The 22,892-nt window shown below is 34.6% G+C and overlaps 3 protein-coding genes and 2 long non-coding RNA genes across 5 annotated transcripts in view; 3 read left to right on the top strand and 2 right to left on the bottom strand.

The window, feature by feature from the left end:
* LOC120216696 (protein PSK SIMULATOR 2-like) overlaps window positions 1–926 on the top strand; it is a 4,373-nt gene extending 3,447 nt beyond the window's left edge. The window contains exons 12-13 of the mRNA XM_039214048.1: window positions 95–139; window positions 270–926. Of these exons, the coding sequence (XP_039069979.1) occupies window positions 95–139; window positions 270–762 (538 nt within the window). The 3' untranslated portion in view covers window positions 763–926. The remainder of the gene's footprint in view (window positions 1–94; window positions 140–269) is intronic.
* LOC120216697 (ferredoxin--NADP reductase, leaf-type isozyme, chloroplastic-like) overlaps window positions 1–4,624 on the top strand; it is a 20,252-nt gene extending 15,628 nt beyond the window's left edge. Inside the window, exons 2-11 of the mRNA XM_039214049.1 lie at window positions 2,320–2,442; window positions 2,521–2,755; window positions 2,845–2,978; window positions 3,075–3,153; window positions 3,579–3,670; window positions 3,795–3,872; window positions 3,949–4,011; window positions 4,084–4,318; window positions 4,386–4,452; window positions 4,545–4,624. Coding sequence (XP_039069980.1) covers window positions 2,338–2,442; window positions 2,521–2,755; window positions 2,845–2,978; window positions 3,075–3,153; window positions 3,579–3,670; window positions 3,795–3,872; window positions 3,949–4,011; window positions 4,084–4,318; window positions 4,386–4,452; window position 4,545 — 1,089 coding nt within the window. The 5' untranslated portion in view covers window positions 2,320–2,337 and the 3' untranslated portion in view covers window positions 4,546–4,624. The remainder of the gene's footprint in view (window positions 1–2,319; window positions 2,443–2,520; window positions 2,756–2,844; window positions 2,979–3,074; window positions 3,154–3,578; window positions 3,671–3,794; window positions 3,873–3,948; window positions 4,012–4,083; window positions 4,319–4,385; window positions 4,453–4,544) is intronic.
* On the bottom strand, window positions 2,163–21,770 carry LOC120216701. Its single transcript, XR_005525075.1, has 3 exons — window positions 21,760–21,770; window positions 19,918–19,924; window positions 2,163–2,297 (listed from the first exon to the last, which is right to left on the bottom strand). It is a non-coding gene; the product is annotated as an uncharacterized LOC120216701 (long non-coding RNA).
* On the bottom strand, window positions 10,033–11,328 carry LOC120216700. The gene is made up of 4 exons (XR_005525074.1): window positions 11,088–11,328; window positions 10,943–10,980; window positions 10,728–10,815; window positions 10,033–10,367 (listed from the first exon to the last, which is right to left on the bottom strand). It is a non-coding gene; the product is annotated as an uncharacterized LOC120216700 (long non-coding RNA).
* Window positions 12,288–14,182, top strand: LOC120216698 (pathogenesis-related thaumatin-like protein 3.5). The gene is made up of 3 exons (XM_039214050.1): window positions 12,288–12,472; window positions 12,579–13,272; window positions 13,910–14,182. Exons 1-3 carry the CDS (start codon window positions 12,409–12,411, stop codon window positions 14,079–14,081), a joined length of 930 nt encoding a protein of 309 aa, XP_039069981.1. The 5' UTR covers window positions 12,288–12,408; the 3' UTR covers window positions 14,082–14,182.
* Window positions 21,771–22,892: the final 1,122 nt, after the last annotated feature.

Below are 22,892 nucleotides of genomic sequence, written 5' to 3' on the forward strand. Positions count from 1 at the left end.
AACTACAATGATTGCAAAAACTTCTCTCTCTTTGATGCCCTTTCGTAAGTAAAGTCTTTTTTTTTACTTCCCCTTTTGATGCATTGTGCAACAGAGCACATCAAGGTTTTGGATGGGTTGGAGAATGGGCAAACACTGGGTTAGTCAAAGCTTCTCTATATCTCTCTTCGTACATAGTCGCATGCAATACTGGTCTGTGTAAACGTTCATCGACTTATTTTGGTATTACATCATAACAATGAGGTTTCATGGTTGTTCTTGTCTGACAGCAATGAATATGGAAGAAGTGGATCCACAAATAATACCCTGACACGCCTTCAGACACTGTACCACGCAAATAAACAGAAGACAGATGCATACATCCTTGAATTGGTGGCATGGCTTCATCAGTTGATCAGCTTAGCAAAACAAAGAGATTTTGAATTCAAGCCTAAGCCGGTTCGATCTCCGACCAGGAAAGGCTTCCTTTTCCACTCTAAGATGCAGCGATTTCTATCCCTCAAAGACCGAACTGAGCTCCACAGGATCGAACTTTGTGAAGAAGATAGAAACTTATTAAAAAAGGTGACTGCAAGGAGATTGATTCCAGGTGTTAGCAAAAGCCAGGAATTTCCTTTGGGGAGAAGCAAAAGGATCAAAGTTTGGGCTCTGAGTAGGAGTACTGGCAACTCTCCTGACAGGAGTTTTAGGGCAAGAAATTTACTGAAGCATGCTCAAACGAATAGACTGGATGTCATGGATGGTTTAGATCTAGCAACTTGAGAGTGACATTCACAAACTTTCAACCTAGCCTTTTGCCTATTTCTTAAGATTTTTCATGTGTCTGCTAACTCTTCCCATTCTATTGTATATATGATCTTGTGCTATTTTTTTTAGTGTGTTTATAGTCGGTAATAAATTGCAAAAAATGCACTTGTTCCTATTTCCTTAGCTTGATACAAGAAAGGTTTAGTATCATATGAAATAGTTAACTACTTAACTACTTTTGAATCGGTTAGGCTTGCTACTACAAAAATATTTTTTGAAGCTATGTTAAACAAATGTTAATAGAAAATTATAGTACGTTGACTTAAAATATTCTATCCCGAGCATATTATTAGTGACATGCGTTACAATCTAATTGGTGATTACATTTATTAAATTAAATTAAAATTAGAATTAAATTGATAGAATGCTTAAATATTAATGCTAAATATATAATAATACTAATTTTTTAACATTCACTTCACATTCTTCGGTAAATGTAAATCGTAAGTGGCATGATTGACAATGCTAAAATAATTAAATAATCCAATTGATAAAATTAAAAGATGAGTGATAAAAAAAAGTGACAATAGCTAGGTAGTTATAGGTATAAATTACCCATAATAATCTTATAAGATAATGTGGGGACAGATAATGATGAGAAGAGTGTTTTAAAAAATCGCTTTAATTGTAAAATTTAACTTATACCTTGGATTTAGTTTGATATTTAAACAAGTGAATTATAGGTCACTTAACTTATTTATGGGTGAGTGTTTGATCGAGTTAAGTTAAATATTTTGAGTTATTTAAAAGTTGACGAGTCTTATTTTATAAATCGAACTTTATTTGAAATGTTTTTCACTCGGGTCAAATTTAAAAAGTTCAATTCGAGTTGATTTGTTCGAGTTTATATTTAAATTTAATTATAAATATTTATAATATTATTATACTATTTGATTCTAATTTAAATATTTTTTATAACAATGTACAATACATATACATTTATCCATATTTTTTTTATATGTGATGTACATATATCATACAGAGTCGATGGATTTGACTCAAACTTGAAAACTAATATACTAATTAATAAAAATTTTGAATTATTCAAGTTCTATTTTGTAACTCGACTTGAATTTAAAATTTTGAGAGTCGATTCGAATCAAGTTTATGAAATTAAAAATCGAAATAAATTTGAGTCAAATTCTTTTTTATTTGATTCAAATTGAAAAAAAAATTAATCGAGTCGAATTTTATTCACCTACTAAATAGTGGTTAAGGGTAAGTCCATATAATTCACAATGGGCTTCATAAATATCTAACCTAAATGCTAACGGGCTTCATAAAATTGAGTGGTTCGCATTTGGAATCAGTAATAAATTTTTGGAGTCTCCCACAAACGATTAAGGCCTCTTTGACCACAAATCCATCTCCCAATAATCTAAACGACAATCCTTTCCAACCATAGACACTAAACTGCCACTGATTTCTCCACCTCTCTCATCCAACCAATCTGTAATCCTCTCCCAGATTTTTATCTCTCTTTTTGATCTCTTGTTCGTTCTTTTTTTTTCTTTTCGGTGCTAGTAAACAATGGCAATGACTGTAAATGCAGCTGTATCTCTCCCATCTTCCAAGTCATATTCTCTTTCATTTAAAAACTCAATCACTATACCTGAAAGACTCAACTTCAACAAGGTATGATTTCTTTAAGACGAAAGCATTTTTGCATTGACCACTTACTCTGATACTCATAAGTCTTAATTTCTTCTCCAGAGTATTTTGTACCCAAAGAATGTCAGTGTTGGTGGAAATGTGATTTCCATTAGAGCTCAGGTCACTACAGAAGCTCCTGCAAAAGCAGAAAAGATTTCCAAGAAAGATGATGAAGGTATCGTTGTTAACAAGTTCAAGCCAAAGGAACCCTACGTCGGAAAGTGCCTACTCAACACCAAAATCACCGGAGATGATGCTCCTGGAGAGACTTGGCACATGGTTTTCAGTACTGAAGGTGTGAAATTTTGACGATTTAGAAGCTTGTTTTAAACATTTGAAGACTTGGCACAAGCATTTTTTATCTTTTGAAGTTGGATGACACAGGGGAAGTACCATACAGAGAAGGACAGTCCATTGGTGTCCTTGCTGACGGTCTGGACAAGAACGGGAAACCCCACAAACTTCGATTGTACTCTATTGCTAGCAGTGCTTTGGGAGACTTCGGCAATTCTCAAACCGTAAGGATCTTATTCCTTCGGATAAGGACATAATGTTACGTACTTTTTAAGGTTTAAATTTGTTTATTCAGACTGATATCTAATCTGATCCCGCAGGTCTCCTTGTGTGTCAAAAGGCTTGTCTATACCAACGAACAAGGAGAGATAGTGAAAGGAGTTTGCTCAAATTTCTTGTGTAAGAATCTTAAAGTTCATTCTTTTTCAGTTTCCTATATACACATAAGTGGAAGTGTCAAGAAAGCCCCCACTTGGATTAATCTTGAACAAATATAAAAGAGACCACCTAGGATAGTAATCTGACTAATGATCTTCATCAACTGCTGATTGTTTAATATGCAGCATATTGGCTTCTTAGCACATGATCAACTTTGTCCCCTCTAACCATAAGAAATCATTTACTGGTTCAAGTTGAGGCATGACAAATAATTGTAATCTTTCCAGATTTCTTGTTGATACCTTTGTTATTGAAGCTTATGCAGCCTTGGGGGGAAAATCAGATTTAATTTAACACAAGCAACAGCAGTAGACATTTCCATTTTTTAATGAAAGCATTGGGGGAGTGTTTTTACATCATTTATGAGTTGTGATTGTCTCATTCAGGTGATTTGAAGCCTGGTGCTGACGTAAAGATCACGGGACCTGTTGGGAAAGAGATGCTTATGCCAAAAGATCCAAATGCCACCATCATAATGGTACCACCTACATTATATCAGCTCTTTCAAGAGTATCATATATAGAAAAAGACATGTTAGGTTAACCGTTGACCATTTGTATGTGCATTTAGTAACACAGTTATGCCTGGTTTCCTTGTTGCAGCTTGCAACTGGAACTGGAATTGCGCCTTTCCGTTCATTCTTATGGAAGATGTTCTTTGAAAAGCACGACGACTACAAGGTAGGTCTGATATCGAAATCTTTCGGAAAAGTTTAGTCAGTTATGGAAAGTACTTGACCTGTGGCATGAAATGCAGTTCAATGGATTGGCTTGGCTCTTCTTGGGTGTTCCCACCAGTAGCTCACTACTCTACCCAGAGGCAAGCTCTCGTAACTTTTTACCAGATTCTCTGTCTTGGTACATTGGCTTAAAAATGATAGTTTGAACCCAGGAGTTTGAGAAGATGAAGGAAAAGGAACCAAACAACTTCAGGGTGGATTATGCCATAAGCAGGGAACAAACAAATGAAAAGGGAGAGAAGATGTATATTCAAACACGAATGGCCCAATATGCTGAAGAGCTTTGGGGATTGCTCAAAAAAGACAACACCTATATCTACATGTGCGGGCTCAAGGGAATGGAAAAGGGAATCGATGATATCATGACTTCTTTGGCTGCCAAAGATGGTAATTTACTTCAACATTTGCACTACAATATGATTCCGGGCCAGCTTCTAACTTTTACTTGTTTCAGGCATTGACTGGATTGAATACAAGAGAGATTTGAAGAAAGCAGAACAATGGAACGTTGAAGTGTACTGATCTTGACTGGCTGCGTTATATTTGCCATACGGTCATTTCATCCCTTCTCTTCCTTTTTTCTAACTTGTTTGTTGTGCAAGTTGAATTGTCAATTCAACTAAAAAATTATTGCCTCAAAACAAGTTGTATAGTGCAAATTTGAAGGAGATGACTCATAAATTTCTTTCCCAATTGTTGTCTTTTTTAATGGGTAAACTAAACAAACGGTCACTAATATTTGAGTAAGTTTTTGTTTTTTCTACTGAAATTTTAAAAGTTATAAATTAATCACTAACGTTATGATTTATAACAAATCTATTAGACGTTAACGACCGTTACCGTACGTGATGGAAAGATGACGTGGCACGTTAAATCAGCAACCTGGCGTTGTTTTGTTTTGCCATATTAGACAGCCACACGTGCCGTTTGACTCCCAAAACTTTTGACTGTTAAAAAAGTTGAAGAAAAATTTTTCTTTTTCTGTTCTTCATCAAGCTCACTCTTCATTTTTATCCCCGTCTAAAGTCTTTCTCTTTCGTTGTTCTGCCACTGTCTCAACCTTCTACAGCCCATCTCCACCGTTCGGGTAATATAATTTTGACAGTAAATATTATATTTTGTTCTCTCTTTTTAACAGACAAGTTTCCTTTTTTCACAAGCGAAACTGCAAAATGGGATGTTACAAAAAATACACAAGTTAAAAGCATAATCTTTACGTGGGTTTTACTTTTGAGATTTTCCCCACTAAAAGGGAAGAACACAAGGCTATATGTTTCCTTTTTCAACTTTCTTTGCGGTCACACGATGGATTGGAGAGTGTATTTTTCCATTGCTCCATGCCAAGAATGCATCACCAGACATGACGAGGAACGCCGATCCAATCACCATCCTTTGTTTTTACCTGCAGACCTTCAACTTCGTTATCGTGAAGAATGGTCATGAAGCTCTTTTTAGTGTGATCGGGATATGCATCTATCTCATGTTCATCTTCATGTTATCATCATCCACATAATCAGCTTCTCCTTTCCTGTATACTACCATTTCAAAAACTTCAGACGCCGTCTTCTTTTTTGTTGCTTTAAGGCCATAGTAAGTAGTAACCTTGTAACGAGTTCATCGTCTTCTTTTCTTAGCGGGGCAAAAGGAAGGAATAACAAAGGGAGGGAAAGAAATAAGTATAATAATTCATCTCACTTTACACACATGATAAGAATTCTTATCATCATTTTTTCAATAGTGTACTTTTTGTCATCTAAAAGAGCAGGTTGCATTGAGATGCCCTCTGTCTTTGACTCATGCATGAACTTTATACTTTGTTCTACAGCAGCTGTAAGAGTTAATATATCGTTAGGTAAACGAACATTAACAGCAAAGCTCACAAGCAAAGCAAGATGATCACGTTCGGCTCCCATGGATTCAATAGCCTCCACGCATTGCGCATCTATTAATGTTGCTGCTGATTCCACGACCATGCCGGTCTTTGATTTCTTCTTTCTTTTTCTCTTTCATTTCCTTTAACCATCTCCCTACTGACTTTGTCCTAGTGGGTGTATTCACGCCATTGATAGCACTTGTGCGACATCCACCATTGAATAAAGGTTGTATGGAGCTTTAAGGAGATGGTGATTGTTGATATTGGTGGTAGTATGGTGTTGATTTTCCATCAGTCTTGATTGTTTTTGGCTATCAACTGTTGCACCGATGAACTCTGCAACACTCTTCGGTTAATGGTGGAGAAGAACGGATGAGAATAAAGCTTTTTTCTTCAACTTTTTTAGGGTGAGTTTGGTTCACGGAATGTAAGATTATCAATGGGAATAAAAGATTACAAGGGAATAGGATTACTGGGAATGTTGAATTTTGTGTTTGGTTGGCTTAGCAGGAATGTAAGATTATTGTGTTTGGTTAAAGGAATAAAATATTATTGGAATGTATATTTGACCAAATTGTCCTTATTATATATTTGTATAATATTACAAATTGTAAAATATTTATATATTTTCTTTAAAAAATTAAATTCATAATATTTATATAATTTTTTTACAAAATTAAAAATATAAAAAAATGTTTAATGAAAGGGTAAATTTTTTTTTAACACCTGAACTTCATATAGAATTTTAATTATAGATTTTTTTTTGTAAATCTAAAATAATTTAAGGATAAATTTGTAATTTAACCTTCGTAGAATTTTTATTATTCAACAGAAGAATGATATTTTTGGAAAAAAATAAAAATTTAAGGGTATTTTAGTCCAAAACATCGGTAATGTTACAATATTTAAGGGAAGTGAGGTAATGACATTCCCAGTAATATACCCAAAAAAATCTACTACTAGTAATAAAACATTACTGGAAATGAGATTCTCGGCCAACCAAACATGGGAATGTAGGATTCCCATCCCATGGGAATCCCACAATCCTTGAACCAAACACCCCCCTTAATGATCAAAATTGGGAGTCAAATTACGGGTATGTGTGGCTTTCTAATGTGGCAAAACAGTGCTAGGTTACTGATTTAACACTTCATGTCAACTTTCCGTCATTCAAGCAATGGCTGTTAACGTCGAGTTACTGATTCTTTATAAATTGATAACGTAAGTAATCAATTTGTAACTTTTGAAACTTCAGTGAGGAAAACACGAAAACTTATTTAAACATTAATGACCGTCTATATAGTTTACCCTTTTTTAATTTATATGTTACCACGGTGAGGCAAAATTGGCCCAACAGGTCCGGGGTGAAAAAATTAACCTATTAGACTATCTTGAAAATTAATTTGAGATCTACGTCAAATGTTAAAGTGCATGATAAAACTCATTACGTCGAAGTGACGAGTACTAATGAAATATATTTTTTTATTAAATTTTGTCGTGTCAGAGTAAAAATTTATAATAAAAAATATAGTTTATTAGAACTCTTCACTTCAATGTGATAAGCTCCAAATCATTATAGTAAATACAGTAGATCTTAAAATAAAAAAATCTGATGTAGTATTAGGCTAAATAATTAGTCGGGCTATAGTATTGGGCTAAAGTTACCCCCACAGTGATCCTAAACAAAACAAGCCCCACATCTAAAAGCACTAAATGGGTTTAAGCCCACTATGCGAGTAGAAACTGTTTCTAGATTCGAAAAATATTATCTTGAAAAACAAGTGTTTTGAAAAATCAAAGTTGTCATCGATGGTCTTGACTTAGTCAAAAATAAATACTCATTAAACCATTGTTTAAATTTCTTAAGGTTCTCTTAGAAAAATATGATTTTAAAATCATATATAAATTAAGGTTCGTTTGTCCATTACCTCGTTTTAATTCTCTCACCGGGACTGGCTTTTGCATGCAGCTGATGTGATTTGAAAGAGTTGCTTAAATATTCTTATCAACACTCACCAACTCCCATTGTTGGAATATTACGAATACTATGATGGCATCTCTTTTGAGTGCTCCTAATCTTCCCAAATAAAATTATAATATGATTTCAGCATATGACAGAAACATCCCATAAACGTCGACTTGCATTTAATACCTTACTGTTCCGACTAATTCATACCCGAAAAACCAACACCAATGATTTACACCTTCCTCGTGCTTCTACTCTTGGAACTCGAATCTCTTGATGACCCTTTTCTTTTGTTATCCAATATCAGCGATTCCCATGATCGAGCTGTCGTGTTTGTGTGTTGATAGTTAACAAAAAGTATTGATGGTTTTCTACGATGAGAATTTAACTATTTACCGAGGCCTGAACCGGTTTAGATTAATGATAGAGGGTAAATTAAAAATTTGATAACTGCATTTTACTCTCTCTCTTATTTTACACATTGAATTTTGGATTTTTTTTAATTTCATCAATGTACTTAATACATCAGGATTTTTTGGTTACTTGACCATTAAATGTTAAAATAGGTTATTGTATAAATGCAAAATGACACCGTTTTGATAAAAATTTTGTTTTTTTAAAACGGCATCTTTTTTAACTTCGTTAATTATTTAACGACAGAGTGATCAAAATACGAGATAATAAAGTTCAGTGATAAAAAAATCTAATATATTAAGCTCAGTGAGAAAATTGAAGTTCGGTGAGTAAAACAGGAGAGAAATAAAGTTTAGTGATGAAATTTGTAATTTACCCTAATGATAGATTACAACTGTTCACTGATGATCGTTGCGGTAATCAAAATGTCATTTTCGTTGCTGAGTGATGAATGTTATCCAATAAGCCAGCTGTTGAACACTTGTTGACATTAATTAAGAAAAAGAACGATGAGTGCTTTATATACTGTATTAATTTCACCCACTTAATTCGCGGTCCAAAATTTAATGAAGGATGATTATCTTGCTAACATTTATGCATACAGTTAATATTGTATAACATAATGTATAATGTATTTAGTTAAATGCTTAACTGAACAAATTTGTGTTGAACCAAACACCTTTCTTCTCTTTCTTAGGTAAGAATAAGATTAAATTTAAAATTTCTTAAAAAAATAAAATAAAAAAGTGTTGAAGTTATATTTTAGTTGTTGAATTTTTTTTATCAAATATTGTAAGAATTTCACATAATTATAATTTTAAAATTGAATCATTACTGTTAGTCAAAAAAAAGTCTTCACCTAATTAATTGTTTAACATGTATAAATTTTAATTATTTTTTCCCCTCAGCATAAGACTCTTAAAATCCTTAATTTTAAAAAATTATTAAAATCTCTAATTTTTCAAAAATATGACTTAAAATTCTTCAAATATTTAAATATGTTATACATTCATTAAGACACAATTCTTTTAAATGAAGTTAACAATTTAATATTTAAATAATAACAAAAAAAATTAAACAGATATTTTGATTAAAAAATTGAATATTTAAATAAAAAATATAATTTATTCACCTATTATTCCTTTTTTTGGAATAAATATGAGGTGTATGTAATATAATATATATTCAAAGACTCTCGATCATTTAACAATATGTTTTCAACCTCTGTATGTTTGAACCAAAAAGATAACTACAAATCCCTCACCTTAGTTAGTGCTTAGTTTGTTATTTAAATGTCAACTATTGCCTACAATGTTCTTTTTTAATTTTCTACCAAATACAAAGAAGAGTAGTATTTGGATTCTAACTCTATCGCTAATCACTATCATTTGACTTAAACCTCTTATCTAATTCTCTTGTATCCTAGTCATAACAGAATTTCATAAAGAACACAGATTCAGTGAATATCTCCTAAAATATTAATGATTTAGAAGTGGGGAAAATATGATGATGTCATCCAGTCATGTTAATTTTAGCACATTGGTGTCTTTGTTTGTTCGTATTTTATTTAAAAAAATTACGCATTAATATGAGAATAATACAGAAAACTAATAATAAATAAATGTCATTACAAAAATTAAAGAGATAAACGAGTTTATTATCTTAAGTTTGTTGACCGAAGAAATAATCTGAGATGAAATTTAAATATAAGAAAATTAAAAGAAAGAAATTAAATTTATTTAAAATAAAAGGAAACAAAAGAAATATAAAATACTTTTTGATTTTGATCTTCAAATCAGAAACAATTGAGACATGTCGCTACATAATTTTCTTAAGACATTTTCGACAACTCCTTTGGTTCTGAAGTTCGTTGGTTGTCTGTCTCTCAGGATACAACAACTTATGATCAACTATAATAACACAACAATAGAGATCACGAACTATCATTACCTTAAATTATAAGATATGAAAAACTTGTGAAACTTGAAATTTGTGTTTAACCTAACAAGTTAACACAATAATAGAGATCACTAATTATTTCAGCGACAACGACCACACCAAATAACATAAAAACTTATGAATTCCGACCGTATCTTAGTCTTCAAAGCTGGCGTGCGCAGTTTGCTAACTGCAAAATTCCAGCACAAATCTTGTTGTCTGGTCGTCTAAGCCGACGGCTGCGCCTGAAAATCTCAGAGTTCAGAACAACTTGTTATGTTCACTCCAAGGGGAAATTTCAGCATTTAAGGTTTGAGAAATGAGATATTTTAATTGAGATATTTTGAAATCAAAGATCTTCTTAAGCTGTTGTTTTCATGTCAGACCATTTGTGTTTCCCTAACATAATTATTTGAAGGGTATCGTTCTTCACTGAATTTTACTCTCTTTCTTATTTACTCTCTGAACTTTAAATTTTTTCAATTTACTTACTGAACTTTACCTATTGAATTATTTTACTCATTCTACCGTCATTCTTCTAACGGTGTTATGACGTAGATAAAATAAATGAAATTTTAAGACAAATAAAAAAATAATAAAAATACCAGAGTTTATGAGGAAATGTGCGAAATCGATGCTTCCCTTGGGGTTGAACTAGTTTGCTGACAAACAGAGAGAGTTTCATCTTAAAACCTTGCAAAAGTTTACAAAGTAGCATGTAGTCAGAACACAACCATTTGAAAAATCTAGTTGGAAATGAATAGCTATATTTATCATATAAAGAGCACGCAACAAAGAAAATTTTCATGGACAATCATACCTTTTATTGGCAAATATACGACGACCAAAGCAAGTGACCTGAAAGAAAAAGAAACAAACTTTACTTTCGGGTTCTCGATAGTGGTGACTCCGGTGGTCAGATGACGAATTCTAACGGTGAGGAGCACACGGGTGATGAGACTTACATATCTTCATTTGAGCTTTATTCGATGGTGAACGGCAGAAATCGGGAGAAGATAAATCAAAAGGTCTACCGCTACCCGTGGAGAGTTTGGGGCTTTTTCCAACCATACTATCAACATTTTTAACTATTTTCGAAAGGCTGATGGGGTGTGGTGGCTACCGGCATCGGCATGGTTAGTCCTCCTCAAAAGGCTATTGGGTATAGTCGGTGACCTTTGGTCATGGGGTTGGGTATGGCTAGCCTTCAAGGGAGGGATTAAACCTTTCATTATTTTTTGAACAGTCTTTTATCAATTAAAAAGTATTTATTTTTTCCATGTCATAACACCGTTAGAAAATTAAAGGTGGAGTGAGCAAAATAATTCAATCTGTAAAGTTCAATAAGTAAATTGAAAAAATGAAAGTTCAGTAAACAAAATAAGAAAGAGAGTAAAATTCGATGAAAAACGATATAATTTACCCTTATTTTGAAATTGACCCCTTCATGGTTCAACCAGTAAACGGCTCCCTGCTTTAATATGAAAATATAGTTCACGAATTAGATAGAATTAGATTAGGTCGATATTTTAACATATTTGTTTTATATCTGATTCAGCATATTATATTTATAAATTAAATTGTCTTTAAAAATAAAAAAAATTGATTATTTAAAATAAATGTGAAGATCTGAAACAAATTAAGGTATTGTTTCAAATTCTTGTTGCCAAGCCTTTTTTTTTCTTGTTTACTAAATACGAAAACCGTTCTAAGATGGTTAATGAAGGGGCAAACCAAATGAAGAAACAAGGAATGTAGCAAGCCGCATTTGGATTGGCGTTCTGCATCATCCTTGCCAATTATTTGGTTCTTTGCATAAATTTTTTTTGACCATTATGGAATAATCGAAAATTGATCTACATAGAGTTATTAATTTATTAAACAGCAGCAGAAAAGGAACTTGTTTCAGCATATTAACGTTATTTTTATTTCAATCCAATATTTGCATGTATCCACAGAATTTTGCTTCACATGCTAAAAAGCAAAAAATAGAAAAGAGAGGAAGGAAATAAATTCCCAACTAAACGCTGCAACTCATCTTCCCAATTGGTTGGGTGGATCACATAGCAACTTTCTTAGTTGGGCCCGCAGTCATCTTTCTGACTGTGTCTGACGTTCGTTTTTATAGCTCATCCTTCTATAAATACCCAATCTGTTTCGCCACTGCAGAACTCACACTTCCCCAACCACCATCTCCAAAGAAGAAGAAAAGTGCTGGATTTTGGCCATCCCCCAAGCTTACTCTTCTTCTTTCGCATTATAGAGAGAGCTCTTCTCGCAAACTTCATGGCCCAGCTTACATTTTTTGTTTCCATTTGTGTTCTTATTCTATCACATTCATTCATATCAGGTACTGATGGCGAACCACTGAATCATATTTTATTAATTCTAAAGTTAGTTTTTGGGGTTTGGAATCAAGATTGGGTTTGAACTGATTTTCATTGCATTTTAAACAGGATTGCAAGCAACAACTTTTACCATAGTAAACAAATGCGAGTATGTTGTATGGCCTGGAATTCTCACAAACGCAGGTGTTCCATCACTTCCCACGACAGGTTTCACTCTCCAAAGAGGTGAAACCAAGACCATCACCGCACCGACATCATGGGGTGGTCGTTTCTGGGGCAGAACCCATTGCTCCCAAGATTCCACCGGTAAATTTTCATGTTTGACCGGGGATTGTGGCTCCGACAAGCTCGAATGCTCAGGAAATGGCGCTGCTCCACCTGCCACTTTGGCTGAATTTACTTTAGATGGTGCTGGTGGTCTCGATTTTTTTGATGTGAGTTTGGTGGATGGTTACAACATCCCTATGTTGGTAGTTCCTCGGGGTGGCACAGGGCCGAATTGTACCTACACGGGCTGCCCCGTGGATATGAATGACTCGTGTCCTTCAGATCTCAAGGTGATGAGCACAGACGGCGGAGGTGGAGTCGCTTGCAAGAGCGCTTGCGAGGCCTTCGGTCAGCCTCAGTACTGTTGCAGCGGCGCGTATGCAACACCTGATACTTGCCAGCCTTCTTCGTACTCAAAGGTCTTTAAGACGGCTTGCCCACTCGCCTACAGCTACGCCTACGATGATAAAACCAGTACCTTCACATGTGCCAATGCTGATTACACAATTACCTTTTGCCCTTCGCCTAACACCAGGTAAATTTTACTTTACCAACCTTTCTTAACTTTTTGGTTTTGCACTTTTAATGTCAATGGTGTAATAGTAATTTTCATCATGAGAAAAACGTTCTGTCGACAAAAGCCGTTAATAATAAATGTAAACGTTAGCCTTCATTTGCCATCGTATATCTTCTTATGTCGGCTGCACCACATTTAAAATTTACCTACTGAGATGGCTTTTACAGTAAAAACATTGTCAAGGCTCGCTGTGTCGCTGCCTCCTTGATATGCTAGGTAGAGTGGTCGGGCATTGGTCATTTTAGGCGTTGTAGCTGAAATATAAATTGTGGGTTGTCACTTGTCACGACATGAATTGAATTTCGATGCATCTCCCGGAAGGCAATTATATTGCCGACGTATTTTATTATAACCGGTAGGCATTGCTTTTTGATACCGAACCCGCAAATTGGGGCCAATTGTGCTCTGCCAGACTGAACAGTGAACGCCCATCAAAATTCTATTACTGTTGTTGACGTGATAATACTCGTAACATAAATGCTTCCAGTCCCAAGGAAACACGTTTAATGTGAGCTGGAGACTGGAGTTCAATTTTATGTTTGTTTTTTAATGTCCAGGAGTTCTAACGTTTTGTTTTGGTACGTAAAATTTGCAGCCAGAAATCATCAAAAGGGCAGAACGAGGAACCAACGTCTCCTCTTGAAAACAGCACAATGGAATACGAAGGTGCCTTGGACGAAAGTGCAGCATCGCGGTCCTCGTGCACCAACGTTATTATCGGCATCGCAATGGTTATGGCGTTTTGGTGGTCATGGCAACTCTTCTAATTTGTCCACCGACTTCATTTGTAGGATAGCATATATACCATATAGGACCGTAAACTTAGGAAATAGATTTTAGCAATGAGAACCGCATCAAAATTTGGGCCATTTGGTTGGTTGGGCAGGAGGGACACTTGGTCAAAGTCTAGAATTTTTATAATGTATTATAAGGTTTAATTATTTAAAATATTTATTGTTATGGTTTCAATTTTTCTCTAATATTTATTATAGGTGTCTATTTTTATAATTTATTTCTTTTTAAAATTTATATAAATGTCCAATTTTTTTTAATATTTGTTATTAGAGATCCATTTTTTTCAATACTTATTATTATGAAGCTACACTTAAAATTTATTTTTTTCAGCATTTATTTTTATGAACAATTATTTAAATAAAAGTATGTAATCAAATGACTGTTATGCAATGATAACAACATCGTGAAAAATTACGATATCAACAATCGTTATATCCACAATAGTATATGTTATAAAAAAAATCCACAATCATGATGCCTGTAGTGACCACAATATCATTTTTTTATGTTTACAATAACGATAAACATAACGAAATCGAATACATAAATGTAAATTGTAATTTAAACCTCTTAATATAATTTTTTAGTTCGTCAGCCACCAAAATCTCATAAACTCATAAACGGGCTGGATATATCGGCTTTGTGACCCCTGTCGGTCCCATGGTGCTTGGTCAACAGTTATGTGGAATAGAGTCAAGACCTAAAAGCTCGCCCGTCAATTGAATTGGAGTTGTTTCCCTAGCAACTTGCCTTTTCAACATGCAACAAGTGGGTGGGGATGAAGGGCCTAATGCACGAAAGGGCGGCTTTTGTTTTATTTTAAAGGGGTTTTTTAGGTTGAATTTAATTTATATTATAAGGATGGGATTCTTTTGATTGTTAATGTCATGGAATGTATGAATTATATTAATATTAGATAAAATAACTTTAGAAGATCGAAAATGCCTTATAATATATGATTTTAACCAAATTTTTTGGATTTGCGAAAATGACCAACAAATTCGCAACGCGAACTCCAATTTCGCAATACAGTTTCCAAATTCGCAACATGGTCTTCCAAATTCGCAACACGAATTTATAATTCGCAAAACAAAAGTCGAATTCGCAAAGTGTGTTTATTTTCGCAACGTGAATTTTATTTTCGAATTCGAAACACATTATTAATTTCGCAACACAAATGTAAATAGTATAATCGCAACTTATAACCTAAAACCCAAAATCACAACTCAGTCACATCTCCATATCTCACTCTCTACGGCGACTTCCGTCCCCATCTCCGATGAAATTCATCCCCATCTCCGGCGAAATCTGTCCCCATCTCCGACGAAATCTATCTATCTCCATCTCTCAGAGCCACCCTCACAACCATTCACGGACAACCATTCACGGCCACAAATGGAAAATCAAACACCGAGGGTTAGTTTTTTTAATTATTTTTATTTTGAAATTTTTGTATTATTATTAGATTTTTCATATTTAAATTTATGATAAATTTACTGGTAATTTCAATATATATATTAACAATTTCACTTAGATTGCTTAGTACATTTATTCGGTTGCTGCTAATACAGCTAAACTGTTTAGTCTTTAACCCTGTGAAGTTGATATTTGTCTTTGTTTTGTCTTTTGGTTGAAGTAATGCAATTCATTTAAGTTTCAATTTGTAGAAGAATAGTTTTTGAAACTTAAATTCGCAACACGAAAATGAAATTCGCAACACGAAAATGAAATTCGCAACACGAAAATCGCAATGGGATTTTAGTTTCGCGTTGCGATTTTCATTTTCGCGTTACGAATTTAAGTTTCAGAAAATACTCTTCTTCTGCAAATTGAAACTTGAATGATTTGCATTACTTCAACCAAAAAACTATGATAGAATAATGACTTTGGTGAATACCGTGCTAGTTTGAAACATATTTGGCTTTGTTTTCACTGTTTAATATCATGTCTGTTTATAGTGTATGATTTGTAGTTTTTGGTATATCTAAATTGGTATGTTTATTGTTTTTGTTAGAAATTTTTTTCGGCTTCATTGACTCTAAGGAAAAAAATTAAGCCTAGCCACTACAATAGCGTCGACACTTACACCTGTATACAGAAAATTGTTTGAGTATACTTGCTTTAGGCCATGGCTGAAAGTACAACATCCAGGTGGAGATGCTTTGTTGACCTATTTGTTTCTTCAGACCATGACTAACGATCTACCCGAGAGGATATAACGTGGTGATGAAGATATATGGTTTCATTTTCCACCGACGTATACTTGTTTTGGACATGAGGATTTTTGCTTAATCACTCGTCTACGTTTCGGACACGATGAAGTAGGTCGGTACACTAGTCATATCGCCCGCCCATCATTGTTATCTCGGGTTTTTCTTGAGCTGGCAAAGGCGAAGCCCAGTTTACACGTTAACGACTTGAAAATATTACTTCTTAAAGATGGTTTTACTCAGATGGATGACCTTGATGTTGCCCGAGTATTCATTTTATTACTTTTGAATGCCGGCTTTTTAGGCAAAAAGGCCAGACAACCTATTTCTGAGGACCTGATACTATTGGTAGAGGACCTAAATGCATGGAACACGTTTCCCTGGGGTTCATATCTATGGAAAGCTACATGGAAAAGTTGTCGTATGCCTTTGAGAACCGTAGTCGTTTTCGTGGCGATGGTTCCAAATACACTTTGGTAGGCTTTATTTGGGCTTTTAAGCTAAGAATTTCTATATAATGTTTCCAAAATTATAATTAATTATTTAACAATTACTAATGTTTGTGTATTATATTGTTTGTAGATTTGGATATTTGAGGCTTTTCCCAGCATGCGGACATATGCAAGAAAAAATTCAAATGATATTCCTAGGGTTATTACCTGGAGGAGGATCCGACTGTTGGATTGGGAAGATTTATTACCATATACGACGATGAATGATGTAAGTTAACACAAATACTACCATATATAAACAAGTTATTACCAGTAGACGTTTAACTTTGTTTGAGCTTTTATATTGTTAGGAGGCCAACTATCCATTACAGAGGCTGACACCCACAGAGGTTGAGCTTGCCACTGATTGGTGGCAAGCTAGTAAGCGTTTTTTGATGAGATGGATGATGAGCACCCCCCACTTCGAGAGCCATCACCTGATCGAGTCGATTCTACAGTTCGACACCCAAAGTCATCACCTGATCGAGCTGATTATACACCTCCACAACGAGAGCCATCACCTATTCCATCACATCATCGAGCCTCTTTTCCACCATCACCTCATGATAGGCGACCGGCAAAGATGCCACGACATTTATCTCATTGTTCTCCACCTCCATGGGATGAGTTAGGGGTGTTACGTGATGAGATCAGTGCTTTGCGTGATGAGGTCAGTACTTTACGTCACGATAATGGCACATGGCACGATGAGGTACGATCTTTACGTAGTGAGGTAGATGTTTTACGCGACGACAATGGCGTTTTACGTGGTGAGGTATCTACTTTACGTGATGAGATAGCCGCTCTACGTGTGATTGTTTTATCGTTGTAGAATGAGGTTCATACTCTACGCAATAAGGTAAGTTTGTTTAATACTATACTAAAAATGCAAATAACCTTTTTTCAGTATTATTTAATTATTTATTTATTGATTTATGTATTAATTTATTTTTAGTGACCCGATAAGGTAGATTTTTTACGTTGGGTTTTTTTTGTACGATGGGGTTCACGCATCAGACATCGTGTAAGTGTCATTACGTCTCCTTTCACCCCAATAGTGCCAAGACTCCATAAGAAGAAGCCCGATTCACCTGTCATCGTTCAAGAGGCCCCTCTCATCGTTCAAGAGGCCACTCCCACCGTTCAAGAGGCCCCTGTCATCGTTCAAGAGGTCCCTCCCACCATTCAAGAGCCCGATTCATGTGGCATACTATGCCGACATATTGATAAACCCCCTCACGTGCTCGACATGATGGATGAGAGTTGGCTTTCGTATGAGTTACCGGCCAGTACCATTCCTCAGCAGGAGAGGAGAACACTACCAGACACAATTCTGGATAATACCCTTTGGGCTAAGATCGCAGTTGATTTTTATCTACATGAGTGGAGCCAGGGGTGCTATGCTGACATATGCCTAATCGACGATATGCATTTGTTTCTTGAGCGGTCTTGGTGGGGTGTTTTTATTAGGGGTTGAAGAAAATGACCTATTTCGAATTGGGGGTAAGTCTTATATTCTTCTTATATTGATTTTGATTATTTTTTTAAAAATTTAGTAAATTCACTAATATATGTATTTTTTTTATAAAACAACATATTGATGCATGGGTGTCACGTCTTCTGATTATAAGGAAATTGAAGAAAATAAAAAATACGCGATGGACTATTATGCCTTCGTCTTTTCATGCAGCTCACTTGAAGGATCAGAGAGACTCTTCATATGTGTTGGGTAATGGAAAAACCCGTCTTTATCCTGCGTGGTGGAAGGTCGATAAAGTTAGTATTTGATGTGCATATTTAAAGGTGTTCATAAATTTTATTTGATGTGTGCAATTGAATTATTATTTATGATTGCAGGTGTTTATCCCTGTTATGGAACATCGTCATTGGCTTCTCGTCGAGCTTCAGCTCCCATCCCTGAAGACGATAGTATATGACAGCATGTTGAATTACATACCATTGTCTGATTTAAAAGATATTATTTGTAAGGGATGGAGCGCTCATTTGGCTAAATACTTGTATGTGATTGATTATTAGACTAATTCTGGAAATAAGAAGCCAAAAAAGTTCAAAGTTACAATGATGAGAGATGAGACAACGCCACAACAAACGGCTGGAGCCAGAGGGGATTGTGGTCCTCTTGTCTGCATGTGCTTGGAACGTTTGACGACAGGAGGTAAATAGTTTCTACCTCCCACAGATAGAGATAGAGGTGCAATAGGGTTGTGGTTTCGTTATTTTATGGCTAGAGTGATATATTCCAGACGTTGCCTACTTGCATCCTCGTGTTGAAAGTGTGCATAAACAACCATTTGTTATTGGTAAGTTTGAGCAAGTGTTGTTAACATATATACTCTTTGTTTGTTTGAAAATGATTGGTTTAAGTACCTAGAATTCAATAATTTGTTGTTTGTTGGTTTTAGATATGTAGAAAGTGTTGTTTGAGCAAATGTTTGGTTTCTACAGGTTAATCCTGAAGTGAGCAGCGTGAATGTATTTAGATGTAAGCTCCTTATTGTTAGGAGCATTTGGATGTACTGTATGGGGTTGTATCAATGTGCAGTTGATTTGTTTTTTTAGATGTGTAAATAAGAATTGTTTTTTTTCTTGTTTAATTGATTTGTAAAATTTGATTTGTTGTTTAAGTCCATCTCTATCTGCATTATGATGAAGGCAAAAAAAGACCTGTTGAAGGTACACTTTCGCAACAATCGCAACACGAATTTGACTTTCGCAACAATCGCAACGTGAATTTGACTTTCGTAATGCGAATTCAAGGAAACCACCTTTAAAAAGATAATAGACAACAATTTGATAAGTGATAACAACTGAACAGATCATAGCAATGTTCAAACTCAAGTTACTAATGCATGTCTAACTAAAAATGTATGCATTCACACATAATACAACGTTTGCATTTAAAAATCACTTAAATTAATAAGTCCCAAAAGGTGAAGCCGGTTGTGATTGGGATTTTTTTTATTGCGATTTTGATTTCCTTTTGCTTGGCACCATATGAGCTTTGGATTTTGATGAGGATCCATATTTTGGTAGAGGAAAAGATGATTGTGATGGCACTGGTGATCCACATGTCAACCTACTATGACCACTTTTCTTGCACCGACTACATGTCGATATCATATTCTCTTCACCCTTAGACGGTATACGATCGTGATTTTTTGGTCGGCCAAGTAGCCTGCTGTCCATGACTGGTGGCAAAATTGTTTGTAAGTCATCTGGTATGTCTCACTCAGAAGAATGTGGAATAGGGTAGACAATCTCGGCATAAGTCTGTCGATATACTTCTGTAGTGTAGCAATCCATAGCGTATGCACTTGAATCATCTTGGTTTAGATGAAGAGCAACTTTTATAACATGACCACACGGATAACCCGATGTTTTTCATTTCATACAACTACACGTATTTGCATTTAGATCGACAAACCCATTTAAGTTATTATCCAATACTTCAAACAAAGTGTTTGAACATATTCAACTCTCCATGATGCTGACTTCACAACACGTTTCGTTATCTTTTTTTCAGTCCATGGTGTAACACGACGTTCCAATATTCCTGTAAATTTAAATAAATAATACTTAGTAAAATATATAAATATGATAAGTTACAAATTTAAAGAAATAATACATGCATGGTTTCTTTTCTTGTAGTATCACTGTTGAATAGAGGCTCGAAAAAACTCCATTAATTTTCGGGAATGACGACTTAGAGCGTTGATTGATTCTGCACTATTAGACGTCATAAAACCATGCATTGCTCTAAGTTAATGTACTCTTGACCATCTTTCAAACCCGACATCTTCTAGTGTTTGAGCACATTGAGGCAAAACACGCCTTAAACAATTTATATGCTTATTAAAATCCACTTCCCGATAAGCTTTTACAACCTTCCAATATATTCATTTGTGATTTTTTATACCAGCAGACCTTGATTTTAGATTTCTGTACAAATGAACACCACAAAGTCCATGAAAAGCATCTGGGAAACACCTTCTAACAACGTTGTCAATTGAGTTTGCTCTATCGAATATGATTGTCAGATTGCTGATATGACCTATGTAAACCCTAAGATACCCCATAAACCATGTCCATGAATCAGAGGTTTCAGATTTGCCAACCCCATAAGCTATTGGTAGTACCACATTATTAGCATCCATGGCTACTGCTTATAAGTTTACTCCAAGGTATCGACCTTTCAAATGTGCTTCTTCAACTATAATAATTGGGCCCATGCAAGTAATAAACGAATGAATCTACAAAATAATATACATAATAAATATAATCATTTAAATGTGAAATGCATATAACTAACAAAATTATATTGATTTACTAACCGCAGCACCAATGGCGATAAATAGCAACTCAAAGCATCCATCTCTATCTGTTTTGATATGAGTTACCAACCCAGGATTTTTTAGCTTTAAATTATGACAATAAGCCGACAGTTGGGCAAACGATGCTTCTGGGGACCCCCTCAACAATTCCAAGGCATAACATTTGGCTCTCCAAGCTTAAGAATATGAGATACTAATCTTGAACCGAGCATTCATGTCAGTCATAATTTCATATCCCCGATATACCCTGCCATTCAAAAACATTAACTCAGCCAGAAAACTACCCAATACCTTTTTGTTTGTCTGTCTATGGTGAGGAAAAACTTGGGTTCTTGAACATGTATGTTTATCAATAAAAGTCCGAACTTGAAACATTTCACAATCTTTTATCATCTTTGCAATCATACGTCACGTACAGTTTTTATCAATCATACACTTTGTTTCAAAACGATCTTTGCTTGATTTGTTAACTTTTAGTTGATAGCCATCTTCCAGACATTTTTTATACAAAGCTATCTTCAAGTCTTCCTTTGTATCAAAACAATCATCTTTCTTTATACAAATAACTTTTATGTAACAATCAACTGCTATCTTTACCAACTCTTCTTCCGGTATCTGAAGTAATTCTGGCATATTTCAGTTATACTCCCGTGACATTTTCTTCTTTTTCTTTTCTTCGGGGACTTATTCTTCTTTTTTTTTATTTTTCAGGGTTATATAAATTACAGAATGGATGTTCAACATGTTCATTCACAGTCGTAACTTCCTCCTCATTATTATCAATAATATCTTCCTCGGCAGCGGCTGTTTCATCATCAAAATTCTGGTATTGACCAATATCAAAATTATTACACGCAGGGTCTGTTTCTTCTTCTGAAACGTCTTCAAAATCTGAGTATTGACCAAGATCAAAGTTCGGGTATTGGCCAAGATCAAATTTCGAATACTGACTAGTACTCACAATTTTTTCTGTTGGCTCGTAATCGTCTAACTGATCAATACGAAAATCGAAATTTGGTGCTGAAAGTTTATTGGGATTTGGATTAGGAAAAGGTTGTGGGTTTTGAGATTGTATTTGGTATTGGAAATGTGGTGAAACAAAATTTTCTTGGTGATGAAATTGTGGTGGAACCATTAAATTTTGAGGTTCATAACAACGTTGTACATTGTGAGCACCATAAACTGGGGTTGAAGAACTTAGTTGATTACTACCCGCTACTGACCCAACTTCACTATTTCTAGGTTCAACAACATACAATGTAACATCATCTTCTTGCGAAACACTAATGTAAGCAATGAATCGTTTAACATCTTCATTGTCGGTTAACAAATAAACTTTACATTTTCTCTGATAAGATAGCCTAAATCCACTTAGAGGCTCTAAATTAAATTTCTTTGCAACACGTAATATTAGAGTTTCATAAGTTAACTTTTTTAATGACAGTTTTAGTTGAAGATTCATGGGTAAAGGCATATATTGTAAAACACCATGAATATTCTTCCATGACCCTCCAAAACACAAATCTATCCAAACATGATCAACATTAGATGGTTTTATTCTACAAATTGTAAATTAATTTACTAAACAAACGAGCTATAAACTACATATCATATCACTAACTTAGAGAAAAACATATCTTTATTAAGTTGATAGTTGATAATTTGGGAGAGAAATCATTGAAAAATTATATAGAAATAAAATTATGCAAAAAAAAATAGAGATGGGGAAG

This window comes from Hibiscus syriacus, unplaced genomic scaffold (assembly GCF_006381635.1).
Source record: "Hibiscus syriacus cultivar Baekdansim isolate YM2019G1 unplaced genomic scaffold, ASM638163v2 tig00110163_pilon, whole genome shotgun sequence".
Taxonomy (NCBI): domain Eukaryota; kingdom Viridiplantae; phylum Streptophyta; class Magnoliopsida; order Malvales; family Malvaceae; genus Hibiscus; species Hibiscus syriacus.